The sequence below is a fragment of the Cornus florida genome, unplaced genomic scaffold (assembly GCF_030987335.1).
Source record: "Cornus florida cultivar Cherokee Brave unplaced genomic scaffold, ASM3098733v1 CherokeeBrave_3.0.0_Hap2_Chr08, whole genome shotgun sequence".
Lineage (NCBI taxonomy): Eukaryota > Viridiplantae > Streptophyta > Magnoliopsida > Cornales > Cornaceae > Cornus > Cornus florida.
This window is the reverse complement of record NW_026775578.1, coordinates 19,807,878-19,827,715: the sequence shown is the minus strand read 5'-3', so window position 1 is coordinate 19,827,715 and position 19,838 is coordinate 19,807,878. Positions and strand designations below refer to the sequence as shown.

Here is a 19,838-nt window from a genome sequence, read left to right as displayed (position 1 = left end):
CCAGGGCTCGAGAACGCTACCCGATTTGGTTATTTCCACTATAGGGCATTATAGACATTTCATGTGTATATACATATATGTGTATCCATTAATGTTGGAAGATATTTATGGGATGTAGAGGGGATTGCATTGAATGAAAGAAGGCAAGATAATAACTTAGGCCTAAATTAGGGATCCATACGATGTGGTGACACTTGGCACAGTGTAGGCCAAGTCTTCAATTTGCAAGACAAGCTAACCCACACACCCCTTCCCCATTTGGCCAACACCTCTCTCTCTCTCTAAACTTTCTCTTTTTCTCTCTCTATAGCTCTACACTTATACATTTCCATGTCCTCCATTATTTCAAGCTTTGATTTGAAAGATTTAGAGTAAGAAATTGAAGAAGCCATAGAAGGGAAAGTGGAAGAGCTTGGAAAGGACCATCTTTTGACACTCATATTGCGAGGGCTAAAGGAGATTTCGAAATCTAGAGTTACGAAGTGATAAGCGATGAATATTGCATATTCGAGCCCTTAAACGTGCATATGTTGAGACCTTAAGTGATACTTCTATCCAGTTTTATACTTATTTTAGTTTACTTGTCTTTTGTAAGTAATTTCCCGAAGAACAGGACAAAATCGTGATTCTGGAACTTAAATCGTGATTCGAGCCCTTAAACGTGTGTATGTTGAGACCTTACGTTATACTTCTATCCAGTTTTATACTTATTTTAGTATATTTCTCTTTTGTAGGTGATTTCCCGAAGAATAGGACAAAATCGTGATTCTGGAACTTAAATACTGTATCCGAAGCTTATAGAGTTGTACCAAACCATCTGAGGCAAGTTTGGAGTCAATCAGGGAATTTTGAAAAAGTTCAAGTGCCAGAGCTCGAGCACAACCATTAATGCTCGAGCACAAAGTGGACTGAAGAAAGAAAATTAACCAAGGTAAAAATGCTCGAGCACTAGATTTAATGCTCGAGCACAAAATAAAAAGCTCGAACATTCACAAATTCCCCTGGGAAGATGAAAAGGAGCATCGAAAATTCCAAGTGCCAAAGCTGGAGGATTTCTCAAAATGCTCGAGCACAAGTTCAAAATGCTCGAGCACAAGTTCAAGGAAAGTTAGAAATATTCCAAGTGTTGGGCAAAAAGACGCTTCAGAAATTATTTGAAAAAATTTGGCTAAGTATGAAATTAATACTCGAGTATTTTCCAAAATCCTCGAGCACAAGCTGCAGAGCTCGAGCACAAGATTTTGTGCTCGAGCATTTTTATTTCAGTAAAATTCCTTAAGTGCGGGATTAATTTTAAAGCTATCCTTTTAGACCCAGATGGGATCAGATAACCCCAGAAGACCTAAAGCCCATCTTAGAAGGAATAAAATTCAGTTGCTTCTATAAAAAAAGGTGTAAGACCACAGAAAATCTGTGAAGACTCGAATTTTTAGGATTTTAATTTAATTATTTTATGATTTTTAAATTGTCTAAATTAATTATTTATTTATTAAAGTTAGTGGGTTTTGAAATTTAAATTAGTTTTGTTATATAATATATATATTGATATATGTATTGTATGGAAAGGAGCCGAAACAGAGTAATGGGTTTGGTTTACAATTGTTGTTTCATATTGTTATATTATATATATATACATATATGTTATATGGAGGTATATTATATATATATATACATATATATGGTAGGCCGGGAAATGGAAAGTGGGAAAAGAAAGGCAAAAGTTATTTTGGCGGGCCCCATTTGATTTGGTCTTGTTTTGGTTACTTTTGTATATATATGTAATATATTTTTTGTTGCATCTGAAAAGGAAGTGGGCAGCAGCGAAATAGGAGAGGAACGATTGAAAAGTTGGCTTTTGCAGGTCCCACTTGTTTCTTAATTTTTGTTTTTGTTTCATTTTATATATGTGTGTGTGTGTGTGTGAGTGAGAGAGAGATGGAAGGAAGCAAATTGGAAGCAGCCGAGATGAGGAATGAAAGAGGAAAGAAAAATGGTTGATTTGCGGGTCCCACTGAAAAGGACATAATGGGTTTGGTTTATATATTATATATGTAGTTATATTCTTGGTTGCTGAAGAGAGAAGCATAGGTGTCAACCGAGAAAAAGAAAGAAAAAAATTAGAAAGATGGTGGGCGGGACCCACTTGAAAGTTTTTGGGAACTTTTTGACTTTTTGAGCAAACTTGTTTTGCCTTCACGTGGGTTCTGATGGAGTAGGAAAAGAGAGCAAGTGGCGGGCCCATTTTTGATGATTGAATTGATTTTTGTTTAGCCAAAAGTATGGGTTTCACGTGGATTCTGATGGAGTGTGATAATGTAAGAAAGAAAAGTATAGTGGTTCACGTGAGTTGGGTCGGTGAAATTCCTTATTTAAATAGGTGTCTTGTGTGCTGATGGGTATTAAAAGATAGAGTGAGCGAGACACACACAAAAGAGAGATAAAGAGTGAGTTGAGAGGGAGACAGTGAGTGAGTCGAGAGTTGCAGAGGGCGCAGCGGAACCTTGAAGGTTGATGATCCAGTGAAGAAATTCTTTTTCAGTGTAGGGTTCTCTATACCTTGAATGGCATGGGGAGGTTTTGATAAAATTTTTTATTAAATGTTTTTATTAAATGCATATTTAATTTGTTTATATACTCATATGATGATGTATATTTTCTGAAATTGTTTTATTAAACCTCCATGAAATTCTTGTTATGGTTTTTTCTATTGGGACTTCCAGTCTCACCACCCTCTAGTTTCAGGTACCGAAGATGGACGGGGATCGTAGATACGGGCTTAGGATGAAGAGTTGGCGTTGCGAGTTTTGTTTTTATTATTTGGAGAATTTTTTTGTATTTTTAAGGAATCTGACTTTGTATAAAAAGATGGTATTTTTTTGTGATCCTGTGTGTATTTTGATGTATCTGATTTTGTATAAATTGAGGATTTTATTGGAATTGTCGGGGCGTGACAAAATGATATCAGAGTTATACCCAGCCAGAAGTGTGAGTGTAGTGATGATGTAGACGGGTGTGAGTGGGCGAGTGTGTAGCACTGGTGAGTTACCACTGATAACCGGGTGTGTGTGGGCGGATGGCGTTCACCGGCAGCTACTGCGATGGTTGGTTAGTGTGTTGGGCAGGTAGCCCAGATTTGTTATTATTTTTTTAGTGGGTGGGCGGGTGACGCATCGACTAGCTACCACAACGGTTACGGAGTGCGTGGGCGGGTGACTAGCACTGGCAACTACCACAACGTCCTACATATCACTGTATCTCACATCGCCTGGGTTAAGGATTTATGGATTTTGGTTTTGTGGTTATTAGTGTTTTCGGGTATACGAAGGCTGTTGGATCTAAATTTCGAGGACGAAATTCTTTTTAAATGCTGGAGATTATGATGACTCGAATTTTTAGTATTTTAATTTAATTATTTTATGATTTTTAAATTGTCTAAATTAATTATTTATTTATTAAAGTTAGTGGGTTTTGAAATTTAAATTAGTTTTGTTATATAATATATATATTTATATATGTATTGTATGGAAAGGAGCCGAAATAGAGTAATGGGTTTGGTTTGCAATTGTTGTTTCATATTGTTACATTATATATATATATACATATATGTTATATGGAGGTATATTATATATATATACATATATATGATAGGCCGAGAAATGGAAAGTGGGAAAAGAAAGGCAAAACTTATTTTGGCGGGTCCCATTTGATTTGGTCTTGTTTTGGTTACTTTTGTATATATATGTAATATATTTTTTGTTGCATCTAAAAAGGAAGTGGGCAGCAGCGAAATAGGAGAAGAAAAATTGAAAAGTTGGCTTTTGCGGGTCCCACTTGTTTCTTAATTTTTGTTTTTGTTTCATTTTGTGTGTGTGTGTGTGTGTGTGTGTGTGTGTGTTAGAGAGATGAAAGGAAGCAAATTGAAAGCAGCCGAGATGAGAAATGAAAGAAGAAAGAAAAATGGTTGATTTGCGGGTCCCACTGAAAAGGAAATAACGGGTTTGGTTTATATATTATATATGTAGTTATATTCTTGTTTGCTGAAGAGAGAAGCATAGGTGTCAGCCGAGAAAAAGAAAGAAAAAAATTGGAAAGATGGTGGGCGGGACCCATTTGAAAGTTTTTGGGAACTTTTTGACTTTTTGAGCAAAATTGTTTTGCCTTCACGTAGGTTCTGATGGAGTAGGAAAAGAGAGCAGGTGGCGGGCCCATTTGTAATGATTGAATTGATTTTTATTTAGCCAAAAGATTGGGTTTCACGTGGATTCTGATGGAGTGTGATAATGTAAGAAAGAAAAGTATAGTGGTTCACGTGAGTTGGGTCGGTGAAATTCCTTATTTAAATAGGTGTCTTGCGTGCTGATGGGTATTAAAAGATAGAGTGAGCCGAGACACACACAAAAGAGAGATAAAGAGTGAGTTGAGAGGGAGACAGTGAGTGAGTCGAGAGTTGCAGAGGGCGCAGCGGAACCTTGAAGGTTGATGATCCAGTGAAGAAATTCTTTTTCAGTGTAGGGTTCTCTATACCTTGAATGGCATGGGGAGGTTTTGATAAAATGTTTTATTAAATGTTTTGATTAAATGCATATTTATTTTGTTTATATACTCATATGATGATGTATATTTTCTGAAACTGTTTTATTAAACCTCCATGAAATTCTTGTTATGGTTTTTCCTACTGGGACTTTCGGTCTCACCACCCTCTAGTTTCAGGTACCGAAGATGGACGGGGATCGTAGATACGGGCTTAGGATGAAGAGTTGGCGTTACGAGTTTTGTTTTTATTATTTGGAGAATTTTTTTGTATTTTTGAGAAATCTGACTTTGTATAAAAAGAGAGTTTTTTTTTTTTTTTGTGATCCTAGGTGTATTTTGATGTATCTGATTTTGTATAAATTGAGGATTTTATTGGAATTGTCGGAGTGTTACAAAATCTCTCTTGCAATTTTTCATATCTAGCGGTGGCTTTTAGGGTTTTTGGAGTTCTCTTTGAAGATTTGAAGAAGAAGAAGATCCCCAAAAGAGGAGTTGCAGTACATGGAGATGCTTTCCACACCAACAAAGATGATATTCTTCATCTCCATAAGTAGCTAAATCCTCTCTTAGGGCATTGATATAACCCGAATCCGATTATTGTGGTTTGATTATTTTTAACTTTAGGATTTTTATGTATTTATGTATAATTGATTGCATGATTCTTGAGCAATTATCTTAGATCTACTAAGCAATTGAGTGTTTAATGGAATAAAATTGATTTTTGATAAATTAATCTCTTGTCTTAGAAATAATTCTTCGTTAATCAAATTCAAACTATTCTTATTGTTTGAGATTGGCGGCTAAAGGCTTCTCATGACAATAAGAATAGTGATCATGCAATGGCGCTTAAACTGTTTCTGTGAATGAATGTTTTGATAGTTTATACTTAGGGAAGATGAATTATTCTGCAAAATTAGTTTAAAGTATGTAGGTAAATAATTCGTGCCAACAGAAGATAAGTTATTCTTAACAAAAATTCATGATTTAACTTCTTAACAATTGAATTGAATTGAATGTTAATCCTTTTAATTCCAAGTTATACATAAATATTGAAATTCCAAAGTTGAGTCAGTTTACCATAATATGAGGTTCGTGGTGAAATCAAACCCTAAGTATTTAATTGAATGTTAATTCTTTGATTAATGTTTTAGAAGTTTTGATCAAGTTGAAAGCTCTAAGAATTCAAGTATGTTATATTGTTAACGGTACTAAAGTCTCCTACCGGTTCATGAATGCGAAGTTAGCAAACCAATCTTCTGTGAGTTGGCTACCAGTACCCAATCCGGATACTGGTTCAAGACTAAAAGTCTTTGAACAATTTTTTATGCCACTTGGGAACTGGTTCCCAACTTGGCTACCGATTCCTAGCAGCGGATCTTGGCTCTTAATGCATTATTGAGTCATATTGCATTCTCTCTCTCAATATATAGTACATCCTTTCTCTCTCTACATTGCTCCCATCATACATATACTTATATATATCACTTCACATTCTACTTGATCATTATTCCATCTTTAAGAATTGTGTTCCATTGCATAATTAGATTGTGAAATCATTGAGCTAAAGATTGAAATTGAGAGTTGAAGATTATATTGGAGAATGGGATTTGAAAAGAATTTTCTAAGATTGGTTAAGATTGTGTTGAAGAACCTCATGATTGTGATTGAAGACTTTTAACATTTTGGATAATGTTGGGCACAAGCTTGTTGAGTACATTGAGAAGAATAAGTGACTATTCTTCACAAACATGAACCGTAACTTTTCGCCAGAAATGGTACATTATTTCTACTCAAATATTCGTAAAGTTCATGATGACGGATATTTTAAGGTTTCTATCTTTGGGACTGATTATCGTGTTGATGAAGATGTTATTCGTGACTTCTTAGGTGTTCCTAAGAGGGTGAGTAGTACAAGGTATGTTCTATCTCTTACTGGTCGAGGTCCTAAATGGTAAGAGATTTATGACTTTTTGTGTGTTCGGGGATCTCCAAGGTATGTCGACCACATCCTCTCCTGTTATCTTACAAATGAGGCCGATTTCCTGAATTTGTTTGCTATAACTAACCTTAGCTATTTTGGAAAGAAGAATAAGATTACATTAGAACAGGCTTAAGTCCTGTATCTTCTTGCTATTGGAACACAGATTCACATTGCACCTTCTATTGTGAATCTAATGATTGCTCATTACAAGAACAATTCGAGGAGGAAATCCTCTCATTTCCCTATGATTATCATGGGATTCTATAGGAAGAATCATATATTACTTCCTCCCCGAGCTCATCATCAGGAGATTATGTCTGAGTTAGATCTCCGTGCTTTGAACAAGTTAAAGTCTGCAAGGAAGGTTCTGAAAGGTTCTAAAAGGTTCCGAAACTGCACAATCTCAGATTCCATAAATTACACAGTTATTTCCTTCCAAAGGAAATTTTTCGAGAAACGATGTGAATATGATGTATTCTCTACTTCTTCAGAATCAGAAGGCTGTGCTAGGTAAGATTCGAGATCTCAAGGATGAAGTGAGACTACTTAGAGGTCAGCAGGCAAGTGGTTCTTCTAAGGTGTTTACAGACCTGCTCCTCTAGATTTGTCTTTAGTTGCTTAGGATGATGATGAGAAGATAGATGATGATGATGGTAGTGATGGTGGTGGTGATGATTTTGGAGATGATTCGACCTCTACTATTCCATTTGAGGGAGATGATGATAATTGATTTATTTTCTTTCTCCTACTCATGCTTTCATGCATCATGTTTTATTAAGTGGACATTGTAATTATATTTTGATATTGATTTTTTTGCTGTGTAATGAAATGTTTCATCTTAATAGTTGTTTCTCTTTATTCTTCTCTATAAATGCTTACTTTGTCAATTTGTTCCAAAAATGGGGAGAACAATGGATAATTATTTCAAGAGGAGTTTTTATAAATTGTTTTTATTAAATTTTCACTAGTAGTTTTCCTTGATCTATGTATAAGAAATCATGTAAAATTTTATCCAATAAGCGAAGAAAACGGAGAATAAAAAAAATAAAATTCCATGTCCTTGACAAATTGTAATATATTGTTTCTGCTTGGGTAGATTATATTTGTTTTTAGGGTTTTGTCACGAAATTGCCAAAGGGGGAAATTGTGAGATATACTTTTTGTAATTGGTTAATTTCGGTGTCAAAATAAGTCCATCGAGTTGTAATTTTCAAGTTACCAAATCAAAATCGAGATCGGCTACGGAATTGGAAAGTTACTCAAGTTTGATAAACTAAGATCTACGAAAAATGTATGAACAGCACTTTAAGAAGTTGTTTCCCACTTAGGACACTATATGTAATGACCCAAACCCGGAGGTTCGGATCGCTAACCGGGTCCTATTCCAACTTTGAGACACCGGTAAAATGGTTATTTTAAAATAATTGAGAGGAGTGTGTTGACTCTGAATGAGTCAAAAGATATCCATTTAGTTTAGCACAACTATATAAACTCATTTCATATGGTTCAAGATGCAAGAACACTATTTTCACGTGATTAGCCCTTTCCAGTTTAGATGATTCTTGGAGTAGTTCACACTAAAATGGTTATAACTTCCTCTACATTTGGAATTTTGGAATGAAATTGATATCATTGGAAAGCTGACTCAAAATCCTTAAGTTTAGACTCAAATTTGACCCAATTTGGTTAAGAAATGAGGGAGATATGGTTGTTTGAAATTGGGCTAGGACTGTAGTGACTGAAAATTACATTTAACAAAAAAGGGAGGATCAGCCAACCGACAGTGAGGGTCAGCCAGCCAAAATGATGCACCAGCATAGCCAACTCTTTGTTTTAGCGCTCAATCAGCTAGTGGGCCTTGCCAGCCGGCTAACAGAGCCTAGAAGTGACAAAAATGGCCCAGAAATGTATTTTTTAACCCTGTTTAAATACCCAAACAACTTGGTATCCCAATGGCTTCACTTGTGACCTTGAATATAGTTAAAACTTGTCGCAAAACACCCATAAACATATATACATTGATAAAATAACATTTGTACATCAAGGCAAAATCATATTACATCATTATATATCGAGATAAATTCATTTACATTGACTTTGAATACATGAGACAACAAAACATAAACTTCCTAATTTCGTATAATCTAGTGTAAGCGTGGCATCCTCTTCATCACTCCGAGTGCTGAAAATGTTTAAAGTAAAAGGGTGAGCACAACCGCTCAGTAGAAGGTGCCTAAGGCAACAACTTTGGACTCTCTTGAGCCAAACGACACATAATGGGATAAAATAAAACCAGGATCATACTTGGGGATTTCTTAACATTTAATTTACAAATCAATCACAATATCGGCAATTTGGCAGTTCAATACAAACATGCATAAAATGCAATGCAATGCCCCATATTTTCCAACCTTGGTCTCAACCGACCCTTTCTTGGCCTCTACCGGCCCTAAATTTGGTCTCTACCGATCCCAACTCACATTTGAAAACCGTTAACCAACTTTACCGAGGCGAGATTGACAATTATCCCTGATTCCAAATCTGGCAACCATTTGGGGCATAGTTTCAACTTTTTCACGTCCTAAACCGGCACGCGCTCCCTCTAGGTCGAATTAACATCAGACTCGCGAAATCCGGTTCCTTTTTATAAAATCTTTTCAAAACCCTTTTCCTTATTCTCCCTTTCCCACCATGTCATACACATGCCTCAATTTTAACATGTATCTTCATTTTCATCAACACGGCAATAATAGAATAACCATAGCGTTTTCTACAACATGATCATAACATGGCATTTACTAGAAAATGAACATAAGTATATCATTGTTTATACATCAACTTCAAGCATACTTATCATAGACTTCATATCATCACAATCATGTTATTTTCACACATAGTAATTACTTTTACATATAAGTAGCAATACAAGCTCATGTAGCATGAATTAATATTTTTTCATCACAACTAGCATGCTTAGAACACCTTGTCACATAATTATCAACTTAATCATATACTTGTCATTCAATAATGAAATTCAAGATAAATCATATAACAATACTCAAATAAAGGCAAAGTATGAAACATTAGACACCCCTTACCTCAAAAGCATGCAACCAAACAAGCCCTTAAGCCTAGCCCAAAATCAAAGTCCTCTAAACCCATGCATGAATGGTGCCAAATGGAAGCTCTCTCCAAACTCGTCAACTTTTCCTTTTTGGCCTTCTCTTAAATCCCACTCTAAACCCCTCAATTTCTAACTTGAAACATTATGTATATATGTATATAAGTGTTGATACAGAAAGAGAATGAGAAAGGTAAATAGAGAAAGGGTAAATGCCGAATAAAGAGGAAAAGGGAATGGGTTTTGTCTTGCAAACCTATGAATGGCTCTCATTAAGCCACTTGTCAACACTTGTGTGGATTCCACTTTTTGGTGAGATTACTCTTTAGCCCTTGCTCTTTCATTATAACTCCTTCTATGTCCTACTAAATATCTCCCCCAATATATACTTACATATATATGCATGTGTGTATGTAATGCCAATAACGCCACTCACTTAAAATGAGAAAACCGAGAAAAGTTCCTAAGCCTAGTAATCATCCCGACTTCCGAAAAATTCTAAAAATGATCATGTCAACTCTAATTGACATAAAATAATTAAAAATACATTTCTAAAACTCTTGGCTCGAAAAATAACCGAAAAATAAGGTACGAAAAATAAATAAAATAAAAATTCAAAAAAATTCGGAACATTACACTATACATACATGGTATGTTTTTCGAAGTTACCAAAACAGGGATTTTTCCAAGTTTCAAACCTTCCATCAGAAATTTGTCCTTTGGGAACCAGTACTAAACTTGGCTATCGGCTCAGGAACCTTAACTTCGAAGAAAGTTTTCTGTCCTTTGGGAACCGGTTCCAAAGTTGGCTACCGGTTCCACTTGCTGATACAGTTTAGAATTCTAATTTCATGTTCTTTCTAAACTTCCTATTTGATATATACTTCTTTCCAAAAGCCTTATGCATGAAATTTAACTCCTATGCATATCTAATTCTTTGAAAGTTTGTATAAACCTTGATTTACATCTAGGTTAGTACGGCTTTTACATTACAACTTCTAATTTATTATGCAAAAAAATCAAATCGATTTTTTTGTCTTTATTTCTAGAACACACACACACGTAAACACAAGAATGATTTTAGGGTGTTATTCAAATCCTGATCATGTTCAAAGTTTATTGAATATTACATTTACAACGATCAGACAAGCAGATCTATTTCTTCTACATCAAATTCAGATCTTAAAGAACAGGAGTGAAGTGATCACACTTTGAAATGGTCAAAACATTCGAGGAGTATTGTTTGATTTATCCGATCAAAAGTAAGCCTGAAGTCAAGAGCTGTTGGACAGGACGTCGCAAAACCAGAGGATTGTCGTTTGAGCCTGAATCAAAATCCATTGTACTTTGTTTCAAACATAGTAGATCGGTTTACTTTTGACTACACAGTCCACAAAGTTTTTTCCACAACAATTGATCTATTCTACCAATTGGGATTTCCTCGCTAAAATTTCTGGTGTCATTTCTCAATCTCTATTTGTTTTATTTACTTTTATTGTACATATGATTAATTGTTAAATTAAGTAAAACTAATTAAATAAAAAAACACAAATTTTAATCTTTTCCTTAAAAACTTAAACTTTCCACATTATCTTCCTCTGCATAAACTCACAATATATAATAAAATACATATCAAGCAAGTTGCTCAATCCAGTGTGAATATATAGATGTGTATATATATATATATATATTAAACAGAAAAAAATTTGCATGGAAGTTTTTCTTGCTAAGCTGTTGGCAAGCGTCTTTGTTGTTAAAGCAGCTCATACGGAGACAGCTCAGAATCCATACCATGTCGAATTAATTCAGTTCTCGAACGCGGCTTTGGTGCATGAATTGAAAGCACTTTCAGATCTGAAGTGAAGAAACAAACTGATTCTCCACCGCCTCATGAGACTCTCTTGCTCAAGGAGATACAAGAGCAACAGAGTCTGATGAAGAGGTGTGAAATCACTATGAACCAAATGCAGAGTTAAATCGTAGCAGAACAATCTGAAATTCTCTCTCCAAACAGAGATTTTTATGTTATATTTGGGGAAAACAAGCTTTGATTCCGAATAACACGTTTAGAAGAGACCAATTTCTGGTGGGTCGTTTTGGGTTCTTGATTGTATAGTTTCCATCTGAATTGAAGCTTCAAAATTTCATCACTGTTTTGCATTACACGGTGAGATCTATTCGGACGTCTGGGTATTATGATCTAAAAACATGAGTTCGTTAATTGGGACGTAAATAATACGGCAAGTGCCATTGAGCCTCCACTTTTCTTTAAAGTCTCCCATGAAGGACAACTCACCCACCATTCGTAAGTAAAGGGAGAAAAAAGTAGTTTAATAATTATTTGTACCACTGGCCACGGAAAACTCAAGCATATATGTTAAGTGGGTTTGGGCATAGCAATGGATAGTTTGGGAACAACTAAGATGACATTGAAGGAACTGCTTTACAAAAATAATAAGTTGGAGCGCTAGAGTAGATTTTTGGAACGGGAATATCAAGTTATACCAACGTCGAGGCTCTTGTAATTGGAAGTTCGTTCTACATTCTGCTTTAGGAGGGGAGAGGTTGTTCCCACCATAATGTCAGAATTATAAATTATTGAATTATGTATACAGAAAATGCTGATTATTGTCATTAAGATATATGAAATAACAAGCATGAAATTTCTAATCGAAGGGGTCAATTCTTGGGTCGTGCTCGCTTGCCATTGCCATCCCTGTACAGAGGCATGTAGGGCACATAACCTGGAAAATGTAAGGGTGTTTCACATGTCAAGAAACTAATTCATCAAACTGAACATTTCCAGATCAAAAGATGGGAACTCACATGCATCATATTTATAAGAGATCTTTTAGAAAATTCAAAATAAAAAACAAAATGACATCGAATGTTACCACGCACAATTGTTTGTAGAACTTTCAGAGGAACTAGTGCTATTTACCATTACAATACTAGATACCAATCATTTTTTTTTTTTTTTTAATAAGTAAGAAATGTATAGAACTCAAAAGGGAAACGCATCCCAAGAGAACAACACAAGGCCAAAAACAGGCATTTAAGCCTTCAAAAAGGCTAAGAAAACAACATCCTCCTCTAAAGATCTAAAATCTCTACCAAAAACCCAACAAAAAGAAGTGGAAATAATAGAGAACTTAAGAAAAGAAATAGGCCTCTCCTTGCCATCAAAATTAGAACATCCTCAAATTAGAATCTTTTATTGATCAAACTCCGACCCAGCACCAAGGGCTTCTTAACCAATTTTATTAGTTCAATTTCCTAACAAAACCACCATCTTGTCAAATAATTTTTAACCAAGAAAGTCTTCCACATTGGCTAACCACATATATATATGAAACATATACCTAGCAGTCAATGGCAGGAAGTAGAAAATTGTTCCAGTATGATATGACAAGCAAAATTTATATATAGATTTCAAAGTTTTTTGGTTACTAACCTTTCCCGATCCGGAGCAGTTTGAACACCTCTCTGTTTTAGGTGATGATAGAGGCTGATCTCCACCATTAACTGTTGCTACTGGTTCAATAAGAACAAGTGCTCCTGTGCTTGAACAGCGAGCACAAGCAAGATATCCTGCATCAATCAGCTAATAAGTAAATACCCCACTGAACCCACTTGGCCAAAACTATGCTAGTCAACCATTAATTAATCATTTTTACATATGTGGTCAAATAAAATAAAATAAAAAATACATAATGATCAGAAAAGCATAATTAGGCAATGTTTAATACTTGGATTACAGGAAAAATTTGAAAGGGGGACATTCTCTATCTTGAGGAGAAAAGGACAGCAGGAAAACCAAAAGGTAGATTTTAAGAGAACATTCAGTTGGCAGTAAGATGAGAGAAAAGTAGGAAACGCTTTTAAACAACCATTCCAACTCCAAATGATTCTATGACTACAAAATATCTCCTCTCCATATTCTCAGCAATGAAATGAACCATAAAGGTCCATTCAAAAAATTTCACAGGGAAAAGTGGAACAGAGATTTCTACTGGAGCTATAGTCAAAATTTTCTACAAGGATACTGGACCAATCAAGCAGGGACAGAATTGAGAAATCTAGCTGGTGTAGTCGCAATGATTGAATAAACCAGAGCAATCATCTAAATTTTTTGTTTCTTCCAATACTAATAATTATAAACAAAAGCAACCATTTCAGATGAAGCATTAAAAGCTACAGTGAGAAATGAAAAACTGGGAATCAGAAAATAGAATGCATTTCAAAATACATACCAGTCCCAAGACAATATTTGCATCTTTTATGCTCCTGCAGCTTTACATTGTTTATTTCAACTACCATCAAGGCTGAAATCACCCCAACCACTCCTCCAGAAAATGATGCCACTATAGGATCGACCTCACTGTATTGTTCAATAAAAGACTCAAGCAATTCAACAACAGGTTTGTCATCATTTAGATGGTTTGCATTGAAGATGCTAGCTACAATACAGTAAAGCCTCTAGAAACAACGATTGAATCATGCCTTCATCCAAGTTAGAAGGATCATGGCTAATAAGTGGCAGAGCTAGCACCTCATTGTGTTACCCAGCCATTGGACCGACAGAAATAAACAATTTATATCATAGAAGTTACATTAGAGATTTCACGTTTATAAGTCTGAAACTTCCTGAGCCCCAAAAACTTCATCCATACTCATGTTGTTGTTTATCATCGTAAGGACAAACCAAAATGTATAGAACTTTGATTCTGGACTTTTTATCTATATAATTATCACGTCCTTACCCAGTCCCTCAAATCATAGAGAATGAAAAGAACAAGGTAAGGGACATTCAGGAAATTAAGTCTTGATTCCAAGGCAGACCCTGGACAAAATGTCAAAACGCACCAAATGTAAAGTGGGAAACACTCGATGTTTTTTGGTGCTGCATCTTCAAGATATCATTTGGCACCGAAACACGTGTAGAATATATTCCACAGAGAACTCTTAAATCTTCATCAAAGAAAGTAGCAAGTATCACTATTTCTTTCCCCAACATACAAGCAGTCTGATATGCTCGTCCACAGATAAGTTATCTCCCACAACCATCGGGACGAAAATATCTCAAATAAAATTGTTTAGAAAGAAGACATGCGCGTATCATTGCAATGACATGTGTGTGTGCGTGTGTATTTATGCACAAGGATAACTCTGAGCATTTGTATAAGTAGGAGGGAAAGGAGAGAGAACCTTTCTTTGTGTTTGGATAAGTAAGGATGAAAGGGTTCTAGGACAACAGTGGAAAGGGGGGAAAAAGTAGAAATGATATGTTTTAGTTTGTCAGTAGGGGCAAAGCAGGAATTAACTTGTTATAAAAGAATGTGCAAAGCAGTTAATCACTAATTCTCACATCACTTCCTCTGAAATACTCCCACTTTTGGGAGGAGAGTGTAAATACAATGCAAGGGGTTAGGCTGTTTGTCCTCTCTGCTACTCATCACCTTTCCCGCCCACCATCCGAACATAGTGTTAAACAAGGATGGAACTTCAGTTCAACATAAGTAGAAAGATATGAGTGTACCATGCCATCAAAAAACTTAAGTTTCTCAAAATTAAATAAGGTAAAGAAGCTAACCATGGATAAACTTCCATTCGCATTAGAAACACAAGTACTTTTTAGTTAAAGGGCGAATTTGTGATCTGAATCCCATTCACAGATGAATTTAGATTACATTGCCTTCACTGACATAAGTCATAGATGATCTTTTATGGAATCTCTTTATATTGCTCCAAATGAGCAAAACAACAACCACCATGTGATGATTTATAGTGCAGCGAAGGACATGATAACTATCTTCCTCATAGTTTTTTGGAGAAATTGTTACCTAACCAACCAGGTAGTCTAATCCAATGCAGATTCCATAGAGCCATTTCAAATTCATCAATGGGAACAAGAAATTGTCAAGATCAGAACAAGCAAATCTTTAAAATTTTAGTACAAAAAATAATTAGACTCCATATGTTCATACATCAACTGCAATGGCAGATGCATGTTACGGATAAAGTCTTCATACGATGTGCCTCCCAGTCCCAACTTAATCTCTAACTGATATAAACAACGATTAGGGAAAATTTGTAATAGGAAGTAAATAAGTTAATGTCTCTGCATAAAGAATAATACATTCGATCAACAGATAAAGAATGCCACATATGAAGAGCACTACTCAGTCAATTTCTCTTTTACAGCATGACTTCTTTCCAGATGAGAAGTTCATAGAATATTTCTTTCTATGTTTATAAAAATATTCAAATTATATGCTATCACAGGAAAGTTTTTAGTTGGTGCAATCTAATTCTGCTTCAAATTGATCATGAACAAGACTATCAATGAGCAAATCAACAATTTAAACTTGGCAAATAAAGCATACTATATAAACATATTTTTTCCTAGTTGATACATTCCCCCCCTTCAAGGAATTGTTTGCACCCAAGAGGAGTCAAACCTCAGGCCTGATGCTTCCTAAGGCACCACCAACTTTTTGGGTTTCCTATAGAACCATATTTCATTATATGCAGTAGCGAGTGAGTCTCATTCAATTACAACACCAAAGATCATCAACACTATAATATATGGAGGAGAAGAAGAAGAAGAAGAAAGTAAATGTTCTCAACTTATTCACAAATCTATTTCCCTGATTCAAATTGCAATTCACAAGTTGAAGAAAACTTACAGTAGGCGCTACAAGACCACCAAAAAGGATAATCCCAGCAATGAGAGAAAAACAAGTGGCATAATATTGCTTAAGATTAGCAGAACACTGCATGAAACATGTTGCTTAGTCACCACTTATAGAATCTCTCAATAGCGGGGAAAAAAGAATTCCTGGATTAGTTAATCTATAGAGAAAGATGAATAAAATAAAATGGTTGGATTAAATAACAGATTATGAGATTAAGAAGTTGTTGTAAGAGTATTTTAGTAGATTGTAACAAATCTTACCAGCGGAGGCAAAAAAGGAATAAATGATGGGAAGTTAGGAAGTTCATTTTCTTGCTCTTCCGTCAATATTCCAAGTTCAGCACTTCTGATTCTTTGTTGTATCCTCAGCCTGCGAACCTACAAAAAATTTCACGATACAAGTATCAGATGCAAATATAGTAAAATGATTCGCAAATGATGCCATCTCATACTTGCTTTGAAATTTGAAAGCATGACTTGTGGGAGTTAAACATTACATAAGTCATATTGACAATTTTAATAAGCCGAGGTATCAAAACTGTGCCCTAAAAAATTGCATTTCTTGATCTAGGATCATGAAAGAGGGGGGAAATCAAGGGAAGTGCACCCAGGGTTCTTGAGCCATATAATTTGAGGAATGTAATTCTATATCATTCCATAGCAGTTCTTTTTAGCAACGATGCTATAAATACCATGAAGCTCCATTTGGAGTCAAGCTCCCAGTTAACCCTCCTTACTAGTTATCCAGAAGGTAAGGGCGGGCATGCGGATACAGCAATCTTGATTTTTCTCGATGACTTTTTCTTGGGTAGCTCAAGCCTCAATGGCCACATCAAACTTTCCACTTCCTAATGGAAAAGATATATGAGACTTAGCGAAAGAGGATAAAAATATATATAGATGAGAATGAGAATCTGCTTTTGACCTTGCGCTATATTCTTATTTCCTCAATAACATCATTTGCTGCATGGGACAACTAGAATCAACTGAAATATAAATGGAAAGTAGATGTGTGGTGATTAACTGTTTAGCTTTTTTCAATCAAGTCTTATATTTGCTTTTGGAATTTCCATTAGAGTCAGTTCGAAACCTTTTTTTTTTTTTTTCAAATAATCTCTGGTTCAATTGGTACTTGCAGTTACTCGTAAATTGTGGGTTAGTAACCTAATACTTGTTCAAAGACACATAAAGGATAAAAGGTTTTTGATCTAAGTGACAACGGTGCTAGGATAAATACTATCTTAAACAAAGTATTACCTTCAAAACTCACCTCCTCCATATGCAAAAAGATCTTGTTTCGGCGACTTCGAACATTATCTTGAATTTCTAGCAGTTCCATTTTAGCAAAATCCTGAACAGTTTCAGGTCCTTCAATGATACAGAATCTGCACCACAAAGCATGAATCAGTCTTTTATTAGACCATCTTCTTTATTTTAGTCATTAGTGAGGTTGTTTAGTTGCCGTTTATCACATATACAATCATACAAGTAGGATCACTATAACCTTGCATTAAGTGCGCAAAAAAATCTAGTTTGTTCCCAGGATTCCCAAACAAGTTTGTAACAGATACAAATTGGCCGCATTATTGTCTTGCAAACATTTCCATTAATCCTTTTCTTCTTAATCAGTTAATCATTACAAACTTTTGGTTTAAAAATATTGCACACGAGCCATGAGATTGACTGGGAAAAAAAACCACACACATTAAGAAATGTAAATAGTTAAAGTTCCAAACATTCCTCATTAAATTCATGATATCCAAATACGAAGATGCTACGCACTGCCTTCAATGAGATATGCCGAATCACAAACCTCTGCATTAACAATTCCCCACGATTGGTGAATTTCACCTCTTTCAAAGGTGAATTTCACTAGTACACACAAATTTCACCATTATAGCAGTGAAATTCACCAACTGCACAAAACTGCGAGAAATCATTATCCCAGAGGATTCAGATTCAGCACCCCCAATTCAATTATTACTCATTTTTCTTAATCAACGTAGGTATACCTCATAACCGGATTGATTTACATGTTTATAGTCATAAATTCAGTATATAAAGATCAAAATTAAATGCATAATTCACAAAGAACCTTCTATTATAAATTTGATAATCCGCAATTTAGCCACGAACAAGTTAGGAAACATAGATTGTCTTTGGAAATGAATTCAATATAATTGATCATTCGTGGTAACCAAACAACCAGAAACCACAAAATATGCAAGCTGATAATTCAAAACAGAAACGAATAGCAAAGAAACACTAAGAGTTTTGCTTAATATATGAAAGGGTATACATGAATAGAGCTGGTGATTAGAGAATACCCAGTAGCACTTTGATCAGTTGAATCAGAATCAATGGAAGACGCAAAAGAGGAAGCATCGGGCTCCGACGCCATGGGTCGCCATTTCAGGCCCGATTCGAGCTTTTTTTGAAGAACTCTAGAGTTAGAGGGTGTGTAATTGTGACGAAACAAAGGCGTTACGGGGTACGAACCTGCCAAAAGTCGACCCGAACAAAGCATCGCTAAATTCCCTCTCTTCTCTCTTAATCTGAGATCATAGCTCTCCCTCTCACCAAAGGTGTGCTCTTTCTCTCACTACAAACGCCAGGATATGAAAACGAGATGGTATCGTGTTTCGGTGCAGTGAGAGTTCGAACTTTTGTTGTTTTCTGTAAAAGGGTTGGGAGAAGAAGGTGGTTGTGCGTGGTGGTGTTTTTAAATGTGATGGTGATTTTAATGTAATGGAATTTTGAGTGGGGTCAATTTGGTTTTGACGCCAACGCACAACGGAAAATACAATAAATTTGTTCTGATGGGTCTTAGGCCAATGGCTTTTAGTCTAGCCGGTAAGATGCCTCATGTTGGCATTCTTGGAGTGCATAGGTTCGAATCTTGACACCAACTAAAACATTTCTATTTTTATTGCTAAGTTCCCTGTAAAGATATACAAGAGCAGACAATAATTTTAGATGAAATAATAAAAGAATTTTAAATTGAAATTTTGTGGTTCATGATGTTTTTCAGTAATATTCTGCTCTTGTATATCTTTACAGGGAACTTAGCAATAAAAATAGAAATGTTTTACAATTGAAAGTATTAAAAATAAGTCCCAACTATAATCGATTATAAGAGTAAATTTAATAAAGATTCGAACATTAATCATTCCAATTTCTAAAATCAAAATCAAACAATAACTTCAAATAATCAGTTTTTGTTATCTATGATCATGCTCTCGCTCCCGTTTTATGTAACTTAGGAGATGCTCATAAGTTAAAAGAAAAATTATATATGACTGAAAAATAAAATAAAAAATCATTGTGATATTCATTGGTGAGAAATTTAGAAAAAGTAGACTTGGTTTTGAACTTTTGACACTTACATCGAAAACCTAATGACCCAATAGTAGAAAGATTAATTGTAATCCAGAGTAGAAGATAATAGAAGTGAGAAAGGCCAAACGATAACATGGGACGAGAATCTGAGATTACTAAAATTGTGA

The 19,838-nt window shown here is 35.2% G+C and overlaps 1 protein-coding gene across 1 annotated transcript; it reads right to left on the bottom strand.

The window, feature by feature from the left end:
- Positions 1-12,112: 12,112 nt before the first annotated feature.
- On the bottom strand, positions 12,113-19,045 carry LOC132270651 (protein ORANGE-GREEN, chloroplastic-like). The gene is made up of 8 exons (XM_059771831.1): positions 18,660-19,045; positions 17,603-17,717; positions 16,594-16,710; positions 16,325-16,411; positions 15,623-15,699; positions 13,889-14,016; positions 13,090-13,226; positions 12,113-12,379 (listed from the first exon to the last, which is right to left on the bottom strand). Exons 1-8 carry the CDS (start codon positions 18,857-18,859, stop codon positions 12,302-12,304), a joined length of 939 nt encoding a protein of 312 aa, XP_059627814.1. The 5' UTR covers positions 18,860-19,045; the 3' UTR covers positions 12,113-12,301.
- Between the last annotated feature and the right edge of the window lie 793 nt (positions 19,046-19,838).